The following is a 16,025-nucleotide window of genomic DNA, read 5'->3' as shown; positions in this document are numbered from 1 at the left end:
GATGACAATTCACACAAATCCACAGAGTGACAGTGTGCAGCATGGGTCTTAGCTAGGGGTCAGATTGACCTCACTGGGCCCCAATCATCCTGTTTCCTGAGTGTAGGATGTCAACCCAATGCTGGAAATTTTCCCATTTCTAATGGGTCACTGGGAAGAATTCCCACACTCAGTAGGCGGTATTTAATGCAGGTGACAGGGGGTCTCGCCCACCGGCCACAGCCCTGCATTGCCGCCTTTGGGAAGGCCACGTTGAGGGTGGATAAAATTCCGCCCAGTGTTTGGGCTTGATCTCATTGACATCTGTCAGGAGTGCCAAGTGCTCACCAGGGTCCTACAGGGTGGAAGGGTTATGGATCTGGCAGCTGCCAGCATCACAGTGGCACCTGAATGGCACGATGCTGGAAACCTGTCTGCCATACTTAGGGTCGCCAACTCTTTGGACGTATTCCAGAAGGATTCATCAGAACCTCCAACCACCCCCCTCCTCCTTCTTGGCATTGATTGCCCCGTGGCCATTGATGCAGTGACCTGCCTTCCCCCGACCAATCAGAGAGCAAAAAGACTCTTTGGTACCCGATTGGATGATTTTTGACTGTCAGTCAAACTGCTTTTCCCCTCACTTCCCCAACCCCCACCTCATCGCAGTTATTTTTGTCAGAGAAGCTGGGGGTGGTGTGAAAGCACACCTCATTTCATTTTAATGCCCGATAGTTTTTCTCCCGAGTGTTGCTCATCCAGTGTCCTGTAATCAATAGTTGATTCTTGGAGAGTCCAAGATAATCCCAGCCTAACCAGGCCTTGTGTGCAATCGCAGGAACTGTTAATAACCTGGACCATTTCCTAGACTATGGAGCGTTTAACTTAGATTCTCACAGTCCATCAAAGTAGGAACAAGAGAAACTTATAGAACAGAAATATTATGTTAGCCTCTAATTACCCTGTCCCCCTTTTTCTGACTGGTCTCAAACTCCACCCCACAGGAGCAGGAGGCCATTCATCCCCTCAAGTCTGTTCCTCCACTCAGTGAGTTCATGGCTGATCTATATCTTAACTCCATCCACCTATCCTGGCTCCTTACCCTTTAATACTTGTGTCTAGCAAAATTCTATCGATTACAGATTTAAAATGATTGATTGAGCTAGCATCTACTGCTTTTTGCAGGAGAGACTTCCAAACTTCCACACCCATAGTGTGAAGAAATGTTTCCTAGCTTCTCTCTTGAATGGCCAAGCTCTGATGTTAACGCTGTCCTCTTGTCCTGGATGGCCTCCCAGCAGTGGTAGAAGTTTCTCTTTAGCGACACTTATCAGTTGCTATCAAAATCGTAAAGGTTTCAGTCAATTCACCCCTTAACCTTCACTATTTCAGGGAATGAAACTCTGAATTTGCACAATCTCTGCTCGTAGTCTAACCCTTGGTAACATTCTGGTGAGTCTGCACTGCACTCCTTCCAAAGCCAATATATCCTTTCTAAGGTGTGCTGCCCAGAACTGTACGCACTGCTCCAGGTGTGGTCTAACTAGTGTTTTGTACAGATGTAGCAAAACTTCCTCCACTTATATGCTAGCCTTCTTGTTATGAAGCCTAGCATTCCATTAACCTTTTTTATTATTTATTGTACCTGAGCGTACTACATTTTAGTGATCTGTGTTCAAGGATCCCTAAATCTTCTGGACCACCGTTCCTAGCTTTACAGCATTTAACTAACACCGGAATTTATCCATTTTTGGTCCAAAATGGATGATAGGACACGATTAAAACCAATCTGCCAAATTTTGCCCACTCACTTAATCTGTCAATGTCCCTTTGTAATTTTGTGCTCCCATCAATACTTCTTACTGTTCCACAGATCTTTGTGTCATTGATAAACTTGGATATATGACTCTCTATTGTACTATCCAAGTCATTAATAAATGAATAGGGTCTCCCAATAAAGACATTAACTGTTTTCTGACCTCATTGACCTTAATTCCCTTTACTATTAAGTGATTCTACAACTCAAATACCCTTCTCCCAATCTCCCTTGAAACTCCTAATATGTTTAACCTGTGCTCCTGATCACCCAACAGATTCTCAATTGTTTTCAAGTTGTTCTGAGTTAGACTAGGCCAGGAAATTTGTTGCTCAATGATTTTAAGTATTTTTTTTCACTGTGTGGGCCTGTGCCCAAAGGAAACGGGATTTGGACCACCACAAACTCATTCCGCACTGTTACGATTCCAGATCAGACCCCCAATTTTATTACGGTCCTGGACGAGACCCCCAAATTTGGTTAGGGACCAGTGACATTTTTTTGTTGTTAAGGTAGACAAAATTTGAAATCCCAAACTAAGCAAATAAAGTCACAAGATTCCATAGTTTTAAACAAGTGGAAGAAATTTTACTTTTCAAGAGTCAACAAAGCAAACAGTCAATATTATCTACCTTATGCCCTAACATAGAGAATTAATATGAGGTAAACAAAAATTAAAAGGCAACTGTGGCCAAAACCCCCGCAAACTGCGCACTAAATGACATACGCAACCAAGACAGATCTCTCAAATTTTTGCAGCAACCCACCCAGATATTAGTAATCACTGTGGGTCACAGAAATTCTGTAAAACTCTGTCTTCCTCACGAGGAGTTTCAATTCCTGTGTTTTGAGGATCTAGCCTCTGATTTCCCTCAACAGCAATTCCAACTCACACTGTCCCAACGACTGCTTGTTTCACAGTTGCTCAATCTCTTCTCCCGAGACTGCATCCCACTGAATTGATAAAGCTGCACTCCAGCATCTAATCACCGGCATAAATCAAGCTCTCTAGCAGACAACTGCTGCTTACAGGCTCTTCTTTGCCCCAACTGCTAGCTTCATGGAGCTATCAACGAATCACTGACACGATCCCAGCACTCTAGCTGCTCTGAGCAGAGCACCCACTGCCCCTGGGCCTCCCTGAGCCCCAACTCTCAGCAGCATTGAGTTACCAATGGCTCCTAGGGCTCCTATGAGCTCCATCCCCCTCCAAAACACAGAACTAATGGCAGCACTTCAGCTGCAAGGAGCCAACCTTCCTCTTCATCTGCTTCTGATTAACTGACTCTTGACCTTTTTTAAATCTCCCAACAGGGTTCCTACCCTGTTCCTAGGCAGGTTTTAAATTGGGTATCTTTGAACCTTAAATGTTACAATCTCCAGTCAACCAAAGGTCACTCCCCATAGGTGCTAACTTACAAAAAAACGCAGACAAGGAATCCAAAAAATATTGATTTCATCTCAACACACAAACAGAGAACCCTGGGCTGGGCTTTTATCGAGGTACCAGTGGTGAAAGAACAGTGTCCCAGCGCACCCTGAGCCTTCTCCCTCCAGCTCAGTCCTTCTGGAATTTTTGGATTTCATTCTAGACGTTCCAAATTTTCTAGACGAATTGTGAAGCAAATAATGTCAAACTTTCCAAAGTGATTTTGGCTGTGTGTTATTGAAGAAGACCCCCTATTCATTGAATGTCCATTCTTTGATCTCACCTTGAAGGAGCGAAATCTCCTGAAGGTGTTTAGAATTCCGGCCGTAACTTTCATCACCTACATGCTGACACTGGAAGACCACTACCGTTCTGACGTGAGCTACCACAACAATTATCACGCTGCAGATGTCATCCAGTCTACCCATGTCTTGCTTCGGTCACCAGCATTAGAGGTGAGTGTCAGCTGATTTGAAATTGTATTACTCTGATCACAACCCCAAAGGGATGAATTTTACCCCATTTTTAACATCCTTGGGATTAAGAGCATTGCTGTCAAGGCCAGTTTTTACTACCCATCCCTAATTGCCCTTCTTGAACCGGTGCCCTCCATGTGATGAAGGTGTTACCACAATGTGACTTGGGTAGAGTGTTCCAGGATTTTGGACCCAGCAACAGAACACTGAGTTTCAACAAAACTTTCAGGAGAAGCCACGTGAAAATTCACTGAGGTATTTTGTTGTTAACACGGTTGAACCGAAGGCCCACAGAGCAGCACAACAGCCAAAGGTGAAAAGAAGCAAGAGAGCCAGCCCTGAACATTGCACTGGTTACGTGAAGCCAAGTTTGGGTCTTAACAAAAACCTGCATTCGTATAGCACCTTAAACAACGGAAAATCTTCCAAGGTGCTTCACAGAAGCATAATCAAAAAAAAACTTTACACCAAATGAAATGAGAAGCTGACAAAAACTTGGTCAAAGAGGTGATTTTAAGGGGATTGTTAAAAGCAGAATGAAAGAGAAGACAATTTAAGGGGGGAATTAAAAAATATATATACTTATACATTCATGAGATTGTGGGCATCGCTGGCTGGGCCAGTATTTAGTGCCCATTCCCAGTTGCCCTTGACAAGGTGGTGGTGAGCTGCCTTCTTGAATCACTGAAGTCCATGTGGTGTAGGTACACCCACAGTGCTGTTAGGGAAGGAGTTCCAGGATTTTGACCCAGCCACAGTGAAGGAACAGCGATATATTTCCAAGTCAGGATGGTGAGTGGCTTGGAGAGAAACTTGCAGTTGGTGGTGTTCCCATCTATCTGCTGCCCTTGTCCTTCTAGGTGGTAGTGGTCGTGGGTTTGGAAGGTGTTGTCGAAGGTGCCTTGAACACAACTGTTCAGTTGTGAACAGAGTGAATGTTTAATGTGATGGGTGGGATGCCAAACTAGCCAATTAATTCCAGAGTTTAGGGCTCAAGTAGCTGAAGGCGTGGCCACCAATGGCGGAGTGATGAATATCAGGAATTAGCAAGGGACCATAATTGGAGGAGCACAGAGATCTTGGAGGGTTTTGGGACTTGAGGAGGTTACAGAGATAGGGAGAGGCAAGGCCATGGAGGCATTCCAAAACAAGAATGAGAATTTTAAAACTAATGTATCTACAGGCCCTGAACCAATGTTGGTCAGCAAGCACAGGGGTGATGGGTGAATGGGATTTGGAACAAGTTAAGATCTGGGGAGCAGAATTTTGAATGAACTCAAGTTTTCAGACCTTGGGTTTCAGAAGGTTGTGAGGGGTTAGGGGAAGGGAGAGAGTCCACTGAGTTGCACAGATCAGGAAGGGCAAAGTTTGAATCCCAGTCCACACTCAGTCAGTCAGATTCTGTGCTGGTTGTCTTTCGTCAGTTTGTAAGTCAGGATAGGATGAGAATCTGTTGAAGAGTCATACGGACTCAAAACATTAACTGTGTTCCTCTCTGCAGACGCTGTCAGACCTGCTGAGTTTTTCCAGGTATTTTTATTTTTGTTTAGGATGAGAATCAGCCGTAATGCCCTCTAATATCTGCATGCTTTTGTCTAACCGAGGCACATGACCTGGTGACAGGCATACTTCATTTGAACTAAATTGTTGGTAGCTTTCCAAGAAAGCTTGCACTGAGATAACGGAGAATGTACAAATCTTCCTGTCCTACACGTTTCTCCAGCCACTCCTCTATCCTCACTGTGCTAAACTGAAGACTCATCATGTCTCCGGCTCTTAACACAAACTTTCCCAAGATCCCAAAGATTGGGGATGCTCCTTCCATCCCTCAGTCTTCCCTTCCACCCCCCAGCCCTTAACAGTCTGCAAGCTTTCTAACTTCGAGGGCAGTGTCACTTTTATCCATTATTCCCTGATTCTGACCTCTCTGAATCTTCCCTACATTTTAAAAGCACTCCATTAGCTGTAAAATGTTTTGGGGCATTTTGCGGATGTGAACGGCGTTATGTAAATGCAAATCTTTCTTTCTCCTTGCGCTGCCTGGATTTCCATTGTTGCCCTACTGGTGGCCTTACCTGCAGCTGTCTGGGCCCAAGGTTCTGGAATTCCATTCCCCTCTCCTCAAGACACTTCTTAAAACCTACCTGTTTGATCAAGCTTTTGGTCACCTGTCCTAATTTCTTCTTCTGTGGCTCAATGTTAAATTGTTGTTATGCTGTGAAGCCTTGGGATGTTTTCCTACAAAGGTGCAGTATAAATGTAGGTTGTTGTTGGTGTTGCTCAGTCTCACTGCTGGGTCTTAATCTCAGTTTCTGAAACTTGAAAATGGCATGAGATCTGTGCAGTAGGGTTATTCCAGAGGGAGCAGAGGGTTTGAGGACATTTAATTGTAGAACATTGGAATGACCAGCTTTGCGTGGAATATCAGGGAGCCTCAGCACAAGTCAAAGTCCAAGAGCTTCAAGGAACAGAAGTGAATATTTGGATATGCCCTGGGACTGTTGGGAAATCTGCTGGTCTTTCCTGAAAATGAGCAAACTCAGATGGTGATTTCTCCCTGACTTTGTCTTCCAGGCAGTCTTCACAGATCTTGAGGTATTGGCTGCAATTTTTGCTGCGGCAATACATGATGTTGACCATCCGGGAGTGTCAAACCAGTTCCTCATTAATACCAGTGAGTACTGTCGCTAGATGACTAAAGATGCAAGGGGTATAAACCATCAGGACCCTTCATTTAGGTTCCAGTCTGTAACTCACTCCCGGGTATCTGTCATTCAATATATAAACCACCCTGAACCCCTCGATTAGATTCCAATTTGTAACTCACTCCCGGTATCTGTTATTCTATATATAAACCACCCGAACCCCTCGATTAGATTCCAGTCTATAACTCACTCCTGGATATCTGTTATTCTATATATAAACCACCCCGAACCCCTCGATTAGTTTCCAGTCTGTAACTCTCTCCCGGGTATCTGTTATTCAATATATAAACCACCCTGAACCCATCGATTAGACTCCAATCTGTAACTCACTCCCGGTATCTGTTATTCAATATATAAACCACCCGAACCCCTCGATTAGGTTCCAGTCTGTAACTCACTCCTGGGTATCTGTTATTCTATATAAAAACCACCCCGAACCCCTCGATTAGATTCCAGCCTGTAACTCACTCCCCGATTATTGTTATTCTATATATAAATCCCTGAACCCCTCGATTAGATTCCAGTCTGTAACCCACTCCCAGCTATCTGTTATTTTGTATATAAACCACCCCGAACCCCTCGATTAGACTCCAGTCTGTAACTCGCTGTAACTGTTGCTCCAATTATAACTTCTAAAATAATTGTTAGTTATCTTCTCTGGAAGGATGAAATGTATTTTGTTTTAAATATTTTGAAGGATTGAAAAATCTGTAATATATGGGAATTTTTTGTTTTATGCAATTTTTTTATAGAATAATTACTTTTAAATTGTTTTTCTACTCTCCACCTCTGTCTTTATTGACTGCCTGTTTCCTTCTCTGTTCTCCCTTTCTCTATCTGTCTCACTCCTCTTTCTGTCTCTCCTCATCCTTCTTCTCTTGCTTCTGTCATATCTTCCATATCTTTCATATCTTCCCTCCCTGTATCTTTCTGCCTCTCCCATTTTCCCCATCTCTCCCCATCCTTCATCTGATGACTATCTTTCCCCTTATTGTTCTGGCCTCCTCCACCTTGCCCTCACCCCCTATGTCTCCCCGTCTATATCACTCCTCTTACTGGCTCTATTCACTTGAATCTCTCTATCTTTCCCCCTCCTCTTGTCTTCCTCTACCTCTCCCTGTCTGCCTCGAACTTTCTGTTTCCTCCTATTCCTCATCCCTCTGTTGTGTTATGCAGACTCTGAATTAGCACTGTTGTACAATGACACCTCAGTATTGGAGAACCATCACTTGGCTGTGGGCTTTAAATTGCTGCAGAAGGAAAATTGCAACATCTTTCAAAACCTGACCAAGAAACAACTCCAAAACCTTCGCAAAATGACCATCGACATGGTGAGTGCAACCGCTTCACTCTAAGATCTGGCAAAGACCAAATTCAATCATCAAGCTTGTCCCTCTAGGTACCCTTCTTGGCCAGCCCAGGAACCTACAGATATTTGACAGATTAATCAAAGCCATTTGCCTCTTTCATTTAAAAAAAACATTATTTTCCTAATCTCCGCTTAAAATTTACTTTTCATGAATTAAATTTGATATCCTTCTGAATTACTTTGAAGCAATGTTCTAAGTTCACCTTATCTTAAACATTTGGTATTTGGTACAGTTCAGTTAGCTTCTGCTTAAACTTCTCTCTCGACCATGAGATTGTATTTCTTTAATCTGCCCTCATAATACAGCTCTGCTGCTCCCTTTTCAGTACAAGGACTCGGAAGACAGTACTCAAAGGTCTGAGCATCATATCATGAGCTTTGAGTTTTGTAGAGCTTGTACCATCTGTATATTCCAACACCCTTGTTCACAGCTTCCCCAGGTATTGAAGGTGTGAATCTCTGGCCACTTCCAGGCTCCAAAGTCCTACTTTGAAATGGGTCCCTGATGAGGAGACTCCCTCTATAAAAGGGGTCCCTGATGGGGAGACACTCGTGTTTTTGAAATTGTTTTTGTCTCTCTTTCTCTAATGCTGCTTTATCCTGACCTAGGTCCTGGCAACAGACATGACCAAGCACATGAACTTGTTGGCAGACTTAAAGACAATGGTGGAGACAAAGAAAGTTACAAGTTTAGGGGTCTTGCTGCTGGATAACTACTCCGACCGGATCCAGGTACAGACATCATTCTCATCCAGCAATTCTGCATCATCCAGTTGTTAAATTCCGAGTTGCCTGTAAGCAAATGTTACTTGTTTACAAACTGGTTTCTGTTGTTTCAATTTTTGGTGATGCCTTTTATGCAATTGTATTAACATTTAATGATTATACATGAATAACTGGAGTCTTAGGGTTCTACACTGTCACACACTACTGTACCCTAGTGTTGTAACAGACCTGTCCTCACCAGTACTGTACCCCAGTGTTATGCAGTGACAGACCTGACCCCACCAGTACTGTACCCCAGTGTTATACAGTGACAGACCTGACCTCACCAGTACTGTACCCCAGTGTTATGCAGTGACAGACCTGACCCCACCAGTACTGTACCCCAGTGTTATACAGTGACAGACCCGTCCCCACCAGTACTGTACCCCAGTGTTATACAGTGACAGACCTGACCCCGCTAGTACTGTGCCCCAGTGTTATGTAGTGACAGACCTGACCCCACCAGTACCATACCCCAATGTTATACAGTGACAGACCTGTCCTCACCAGTACTGTACCCCAATGTTATACAGTGACAGACCTGTCCCCACCAGTACTGTACCCCAGTGTTATACAGTGACAGACCTGTCCCCACCAGTACTGTACCCCAGTGTTATACAGTGACAGACCTGTCCCCACCAGTACTGTACCCCAGTGTTATACAGTAACAGAGCTGTACCAACCAGTACTATGCCCCAGTGTTATACAGTGACAGACCCATCCCCACCAGTACTGTACCCCAGTGTTATACAGTGACAGACCTGTCCCCACCAGTACTGTACTCCAGTGTTATACAGTGACAGACCTGTCCCCACCAGTACTGTACTCCAGTGTTATACAGTGACAGACCTGTCCCCACCAGTACTGTACCCCAGTGTTATACAGTGACAGACCCATCCCCACCAGTACTGTACCCCAGTGTTATACAGTGACAGACCTGTCCCCACCAGTACTGTACCCCAGTGTTATACAGTGACAGACCTGACCCCACTAGTACTGTAACCCAGTGTTATACAGTGACAGACCCCTCCCCACCAGTACTGTACCCCAGTGTTATACAGTGACAGACCTGTCCCCACCAGTACTGTACCCCAGTGTTATACAGTGACAGACCTGTCCCCACCAGTACTGTACCCCAGTGTTATACAGTGACAGACCTGTCCCCACCAGTACTGTACCCCAGTGTTATACAGTGACAGACCTGTCCCCACCAGTACTGTACCCCAGTGTTATACAGTGACAGACCTGTCCCCACCAGTACTGTACCCCAGTGTTATACAGTGACAGACCCGTCCCCACCAGTACTGTACCCCAGTGTTATACAGTGACAGACCCGTCCCCACCAGTACTGTACCCCAGTGTTATACAGTGACAGACCCGTCCCCACCAGTACTGTACCCCAGTGTTATACAGTGACAGACCCGTCCCCACCAGTACTGTACCCCAATGTTATACAGTGACAGACCTGTCCCCACCAGTACTGTACCCCAGTGTTATACAGTGACAGACCTGTCCCCACCAGCACTGTGTAAAAATTTCACCCGAGTACCATGAGCCTTTCATGACATCCTGGTAACAGCTGTCTCTGTGCAGTGACTGGGAGCGGGGGAGAATATTGAATAGCAGCCAGTGAACTTTACGCTGAGGTTTTTGTTGTTCCTCTCCACAGGTTCTCCAGAATATGGTGCACTGCGCTGACCTGAGCAATCCCACCAAGCCGCTGCATCTTTACCGGGCATGGGTGGACAAAATAATGATGGAGTTCTTCCAACAGGGAGATCAAGAGCGTGAACGGGGAATGGAAATCAGCCCGATGTGTGACAAACACACAGCTTCCGTCGAGAAGTCCCAGGTTAGTCTGCAGAATCTCTCTCACTGCCGAGGAACGGGGACAAGTGTTAGTTTTGCCGACTCTCCAGGATTTATTCCTGGAGATTCCAGGGAAAAATTCATCGGGGCATTAAAACTACTTTGTGTGGTTTTATCATTTTGTTTGAACATTTTAATTTATTACTTCTAAGTAAATTGAGAGTTGGGGGACAGAAGGCAAGATTGACAATCCAGAAGCTCCAAACTAGTAACAGAGTGTCTGTTGGTTTCCTAATTGGCTTTAAGAAGGCAGAACAGGATGTACATGTTGGGCCACCAATAGCAGGAGAGTGGAGCTGGGACACCATTTCATGAAGCCTCCAGCATAACATCCAACCAGAGTTGGCAACCACTAGTCAGATCCCAGCAATTTATTTTCTCACTGGTTTTTGTGCCAGTTCTGATGAGGCTGAACCTCTTGCCTCTGGGTCAGAAGTTTATGGGTTCAAGCCTGCTCTTGAGATCATAATTGTGGACGCACCATGATGACATGAAACGCAGCGTTTCGAGGAGAAAGCTCACCACCACCGCCTCGGGGCGGCTGGCACTGGATGTTAAATGCAGTCACTCAGTAACCCTCTTCTCCCCGCATCCCCCCACCCACAGCACTGTGTTCCTGACTATATCTCTACTGATGTTAATGATTGTATAACTTCTGATGTTAGTCCCACTCCCCAACACTGTTGGATTTGTTCAGTTCCTGTTTCCCCCAATCAGGACATCAGCAGTCACAACTTTTAAAAAAAGAAAAAAAATTTGAAAGTAGATTGGCAAGAAAAATCGAACAATTAAAATAATCTCCAATTACGATTGAGAAGCAAGCTAGTTCTGAATGGGTGAGTCTTATCCTGTACCTTCATTGCCCTCTACTGGCTATTTCTTCAGTATTTTGCCATTCAATCACTGCGTGTTTGGGTTGCCAACCACCCAGGTTTGGCCAGGTGTATCCAGGGATTAAAGGTGAATTTTCTGGCCACCGTTGCAAGTAATTCTGGGACAGAATTTTCTGGTTGGCACGCAGGGGCGGGCCCGACATGCCGACACACAAAATGACGTGCGATGACGTCGGGCATGCATCCCGACATCATCACCGCGCGCCATTGCGATATTTCGTTCAGCGGACACGCACCAGAATCAGCTGCCCACCCGCCGAAATATAAACAGCCTATTAAGGCCATTAAGAAATTAATTGAACCACTTGTGAACACTGCCCCGTCCAACCTTAAGGTTGTCGGGCAGGCGAAAAGCCCAAGTGGCCTTCGCGTTTTTCAGGAAACCTCATCCACGGGCGGGATGAGGTTTCCTGAAGCTTTTTATAAAATAAATATATAAGTTTGCATAAATATAAAAACATGCCCCCCGCTCATTTGAGGGGACCTGTTTAAATACATTTTTAAAACATTTCTTTAATTATTTTAATAGCCATTCAATCTCCCTGAGGCAGCGCTGAGCCTCAGGGAGATTGCTGCGGTGCGAAAGAGCGCTGGCCCCGACTCTCCCTCCTCGCCCCGCCCACACAGGTAGCTACCAGTCGCGTATTATGCTGGGCGGGCCTTAATTGGCCCACCAGCGTAAAATGGCATCATGGAGCTGATCGCGGGCGGCGATCGGCTCCGCCCGCTATAGGAAAAATCCTGCCCTTGGAAGAAGAATCAAAGAAAGAAATGGATGTGGCATTAAAATATTGTGCTTTTTTTTCCTCGACTTGAACCCATAATCCAGGCTGACACTCCTAGTACAATACTGAAGGAGTGCTGCACAGTCAGAGGTACTGCCTTTTGGATGTAACGTTTAACTGAGACCCCCGTCTGCCCTTTCAACTGAGCGTAAAAGTACTCTCAGCCACTGTTTTGATGAAGAGCAGGAGAGTTCTCCACGGTGTCCTGGCCAATAGTTACTCCTCAGCCAACATCACCGTGAAAACAGATTATCTGGCCGTTATCTCATTGTTGTTTCTGGGATCCTGCTGTGTACAAATTGGTTGTTACTGCAGTGACTACACTTCAAAAGCACTTCACTGGCTGTAGATTGTTTTAGGAACCAATCCTGAGATTGGGAGAGGCGATATATTTCTTTGTTATTGAGAATTTAGTCACAAGAATATTGGGGATGTAAAATAAAAGCTTTTAGGCTGAGTGGGATAGTTGGAGGCAGGATGCTATGTAACAAAATCTCCAGGAATATGTTCGTGAGGGGTTGGGGTTGAGACAGCTTCTGGGTCCTATCATAAGAGGGTGCCAATCTAGGTATTTCCTCTGGTTTTGTCGGGGTGGCGGGGGGGGGAATCCAAACAAGGGGGCATAACCTTAAGATTAGAGACAGGCCATTCGGCCGGGTGGGGGAGCAGGGGGGTGATGTCAGAAAGCACTTCTTCATATAAAGGGGAGTGGAAATCTGGAACACCTTCCCACCCCCCACCTCCCCACACCAGCCCCCACCCCCCCTCCAAAATGCATTGAGACTGGTGTCAATTGGGGCTTTAAGATTGAGCCCCATAGACTTTGGTTGAATAAGAGTAGGAAGCAATGGTGGGAAAATAGATGGGTAAAGTAGCATTGTGGTTATGTTGCTGGCCTAGTAATTTAGAAGCCTGAGTAATGAAGCAGGAGTTCAAATCCCACCATGACAACTGGGAAAATTAAATTCAATTAATTCAGAATAAAATCTGGAATAAAAAGCTCATATCCATAATGGTGACCATGAAACTACTGTTTTGTCATTAGAAACTTACCTGGTTCACTAATTTAGGGAAGGAAATCTGCCATCCTTACCTGGTCTGGCCTACATGTGACTCCAGTCCCACAGCAATGTGGTTGACTCTTAACTGCCCTCTGAAAAGGCCAAGCAAGCCGCTCAGCTGTATTCAAGAAGGTGGCTCATCACCACCTTCTGAAGGGCAAATAGAGATGGGCAATAAATGTTGACCTTGCCAGTGATGTGCACATACCACAAATGAATACAATGAATCTGAGAGAGGATTGTTAGACGGATTTTTGACGGACAAGGGAATTGAGGCTTATGGAGGGCTGACGGCAGTGTGGAGTTGAGACACAACCAGATCAGCCATTATCCTATTGAATGGCGGAACAGGCTCGAAGGGCCAAATGGCTACTCCGGACCCTAAGTCCTATGGTTAGCCATGATCTGATGGAACAGAGGGGCTGAATGGCCTATTCCAAATTACTGAGAGAGGAGGAGAAATGGTGTAAAATGTAACAAGATTCCTAATTAGATTTTCTTTTTCCTCCTGTTAGGTTGGATTTATTGATTTCATTGTGCATCCTCTCTGGGAGACCTGGGCTGATCTGGTTTATCCTGATGCCAAAGAGATATTGGACAACCTGGAGGACAACCGCGACTGGTTTCACAGCATGATCCCTCGCAGCCCGCCCTCCCCAAGCTCTCTGAGCTGGGACGAAGGCAATAAAATGGGCAACGACCATTTCCTGCTTAATGCTTCGTTGAACAAGGAGGGGGCAAATAACAGGAGTACAACTGCCAGCTCCTTTGAGGAGATGCACAGCTGCAGCAGCCCAGACACTGACTTCTCCGAGTCCTCCGAGGCCGTGGAGGCCCACCAGCCGGGACTGGGCAGCCCGTTGGCCGGACTCGGAACGTATCCCAGCGAGGTGAGCAATTCATCCCCCGAAGAGGGCAGTTCCAAGGATTCAGGGAGCAGTACGCCAGAGAGCAGGTACCAGCCACGCTACGCTTACTCTAGCTTCAGGCAGAAGCCCCAAGCGGCACAGGGAGAAACCGGTCAAACTCCAGAGGACGCGTCGGACGAGTCTGGGGATAACAAAACACAAGGTCTTGTAGAAGATGAACAGAACGTTTCAAATCTTCCACTGGGCACCTAACAAGATGGAGACATTGTGTATTATATAATAAATTCATTATTTTTCTGGTGTCAAAGCACACAAATCAGCTGTTGCTTTAAACGTCAAGCTGCTGGGATCTTCGTTGTGAGCTGGTTGAGGAAGCAGGAGGAAGAGACAATTTGGCCGGTGGCAGCCACAACAATGAGCAACCAAAAGAAAAAAAAATGAACTGTGCGGTGATTTTTCCTCTCTCTCTCTCTGGGCGAGGGGGGAATATTTTTTTTTTAAAAAAGATCGCTGGCAAGCAACGGTGCCAAACTAAACCTGAGGGAGGAGTAAAGAAAAGTGGACAGAGTCGGGAAGAAATGTAGTGAAACCAGCTCGGAGAGCAAGTTTTTATTTTTTGTTTTTCTTTTTTTTTAAAATACCTTCAGCAAAAATAAACACTGAGAAGGAAAAAGGGTTTAAAAATATAGCCGGGAAAGAGGGTGCAAGTGGCAAAGGAAGAGCACAGTAGTTGCTGGTCTGCTGAGAACTGTCGCTCGGACTGGAAAGGGTTAAAATGTTGGATCGTGACACTGAGTCGAGCACTGCACTGGACTAGACTGGAGGACACAAGAAATCAGATGTCTTTTTAATTGAATTGTAAGCTGTCAGCAGCGTGACGAGACTTTTATTCGGGTACAAAAAAACATTTAAAAGAAGGGTTCGTTGATCCTTTTTTATTTAAAAAGTGATCTGTATTTTTCTTAAATGAATATTTTTAGCAATTTTTTTACACAATTTGACTTGTGATTATGTGTTGGATTGGACCGTGTTGACTGGTGCCCTTGATGTATGTCTGTGTGTGTGTGTCTCCCCCTCTCTGTGTATCTTTGTGTTTCTGCATCTGTGTGTCTCGCACTGTGTACCTTTGTTTGCGTCTCAGAGTGTGCCTACGTATCTTTGTGTGTGTGTGTGTGTGTATGCGCATGCGTGCACATGCGTGTGTGTGGCAAGTGTGAGTGAGGGAGTCTTTGTGGGCAAGTATGTATGAGTGTGATTGGGGGCAAAAGGTGAGTGATGGGGGGGATGTGATAAAGGATGTGATTAGGGGTGTGACAAGGGAACATTTCACCCTGGTTAAGGTGCAGTTTCAGTTTCCTCGTACGGTCTGCCTCTCTCTCTGCTCCCACTACATCATTCGAAATTCCACATTAATCATCTGCCCAAACACCAACTTGTACTAGTATCTAAGTTAAAAGGTAACACTGTGTTTTGATCAATTAATTGAAGGGGAGGGGGAAATATTTGCCAAACATCAAACAAAACCTCATTATTGTGGACTCAAAGGGCGCAATTTAATGCCCTCCCCCGGGGTGAGTTTGGAGGGTTTTAGTCGGGTGGGAGGATGGCAGATGAGGGCATCGCCACCTTCCTGCCTCTGCCCTGATTAAGCCCAAGTGGGAAAGCCTGTGGATGTCCTTCCTGCCCACCCCTGTTTGTATCAATTCAATGGTGGACTGGAGACTCGACAAGCAAACCTGTGTGGGGTTTCTTGCTAGGTCCTGGGGGCGGGGTCCCTCGTTCAAAGGCACTTGATACCTGATCAAGGCACCATGCCTCAGGTAGGAGAGCTCCTTTGGCAGCATCCCCCTGCCCTTGCTGCTGACCCTCCTCCCACTATCACTCACCTGTAGCCTAGGTCCCTCCTCGATCCTAGGCCTTGTGTGGGTGTCATACCAGCAGCACTAATGCAGTTGGTGGCGCTGCCGTTCAATAGAATTGCCAGCTTCTGATTGGCTGGCAGATTTCGG

At 45.5% G+C, this 16,025-nt stretch overlaps 1 protein-coding gene across 9 annotated transcripts in view; it reads left to right on the top strand.

Moving 5' to 3' along the window:
- The window catches only part of LOC144689047 (3',5'-cyclic-AMP phosphodiesterase 4C-like), a 278,616-nt gene extending 263,604 nt beyond the window's left edge, over nt 1-15,012 (top strand). For all 9 annotated transcript variants that reach the window (XM_078556179.1, XM_078556181.1, XM_078556178.1 and 6 more), the window contains 6 exons: nt 3,515-3,679; nt 6,275-6,374; nt 7,582-7,736; nt 8,384-8,506; nt 10,209-10,391; nt 13,663-15,012. In XM_078556179.1, coding sequence (XP_078412305.1) covers nt 3,515-3,679; nt 6,275-6,374; nt 7,582-7,736; nt 8,384-8,506; nt 10,209-10,391; nt 13,663-14,268 — 1,332 coding nt within the window. In that variant the 3' untranslated portion in view covers nt 14,269-15,012. The remainder of the gene's footprint in view (nt 1-3,514; nt 3,680-6,274; nt 6,375-7,581; nt 7,737-8,383; nt 8,507-10,208; nt 10,392-13,662) is intronic.
- Nucleotides 15,013-16,025: the final 1,013 nt, after the last annotated feature.

The sequence above is a fragment of the Cetorhinus maximus genome, chromosome 13, assembly GCF_964194155.1.
Source record: "Cetorhinus maximus chromosome 13, sCetMax3.hap1.1, whole genome shotgun sequence".
NCBI lineage: Eukaryota > Metazoa > Chordata > Chondrichthyes > Lamniformes > Cetorhinidae > Cetorhinus > Cetorhinus maximus.
The sequence above is the reverse complement of the archived record's forward strand: the minus strand, read 5'-3'. Positions and strand labels throughout refer to the sequence as shown.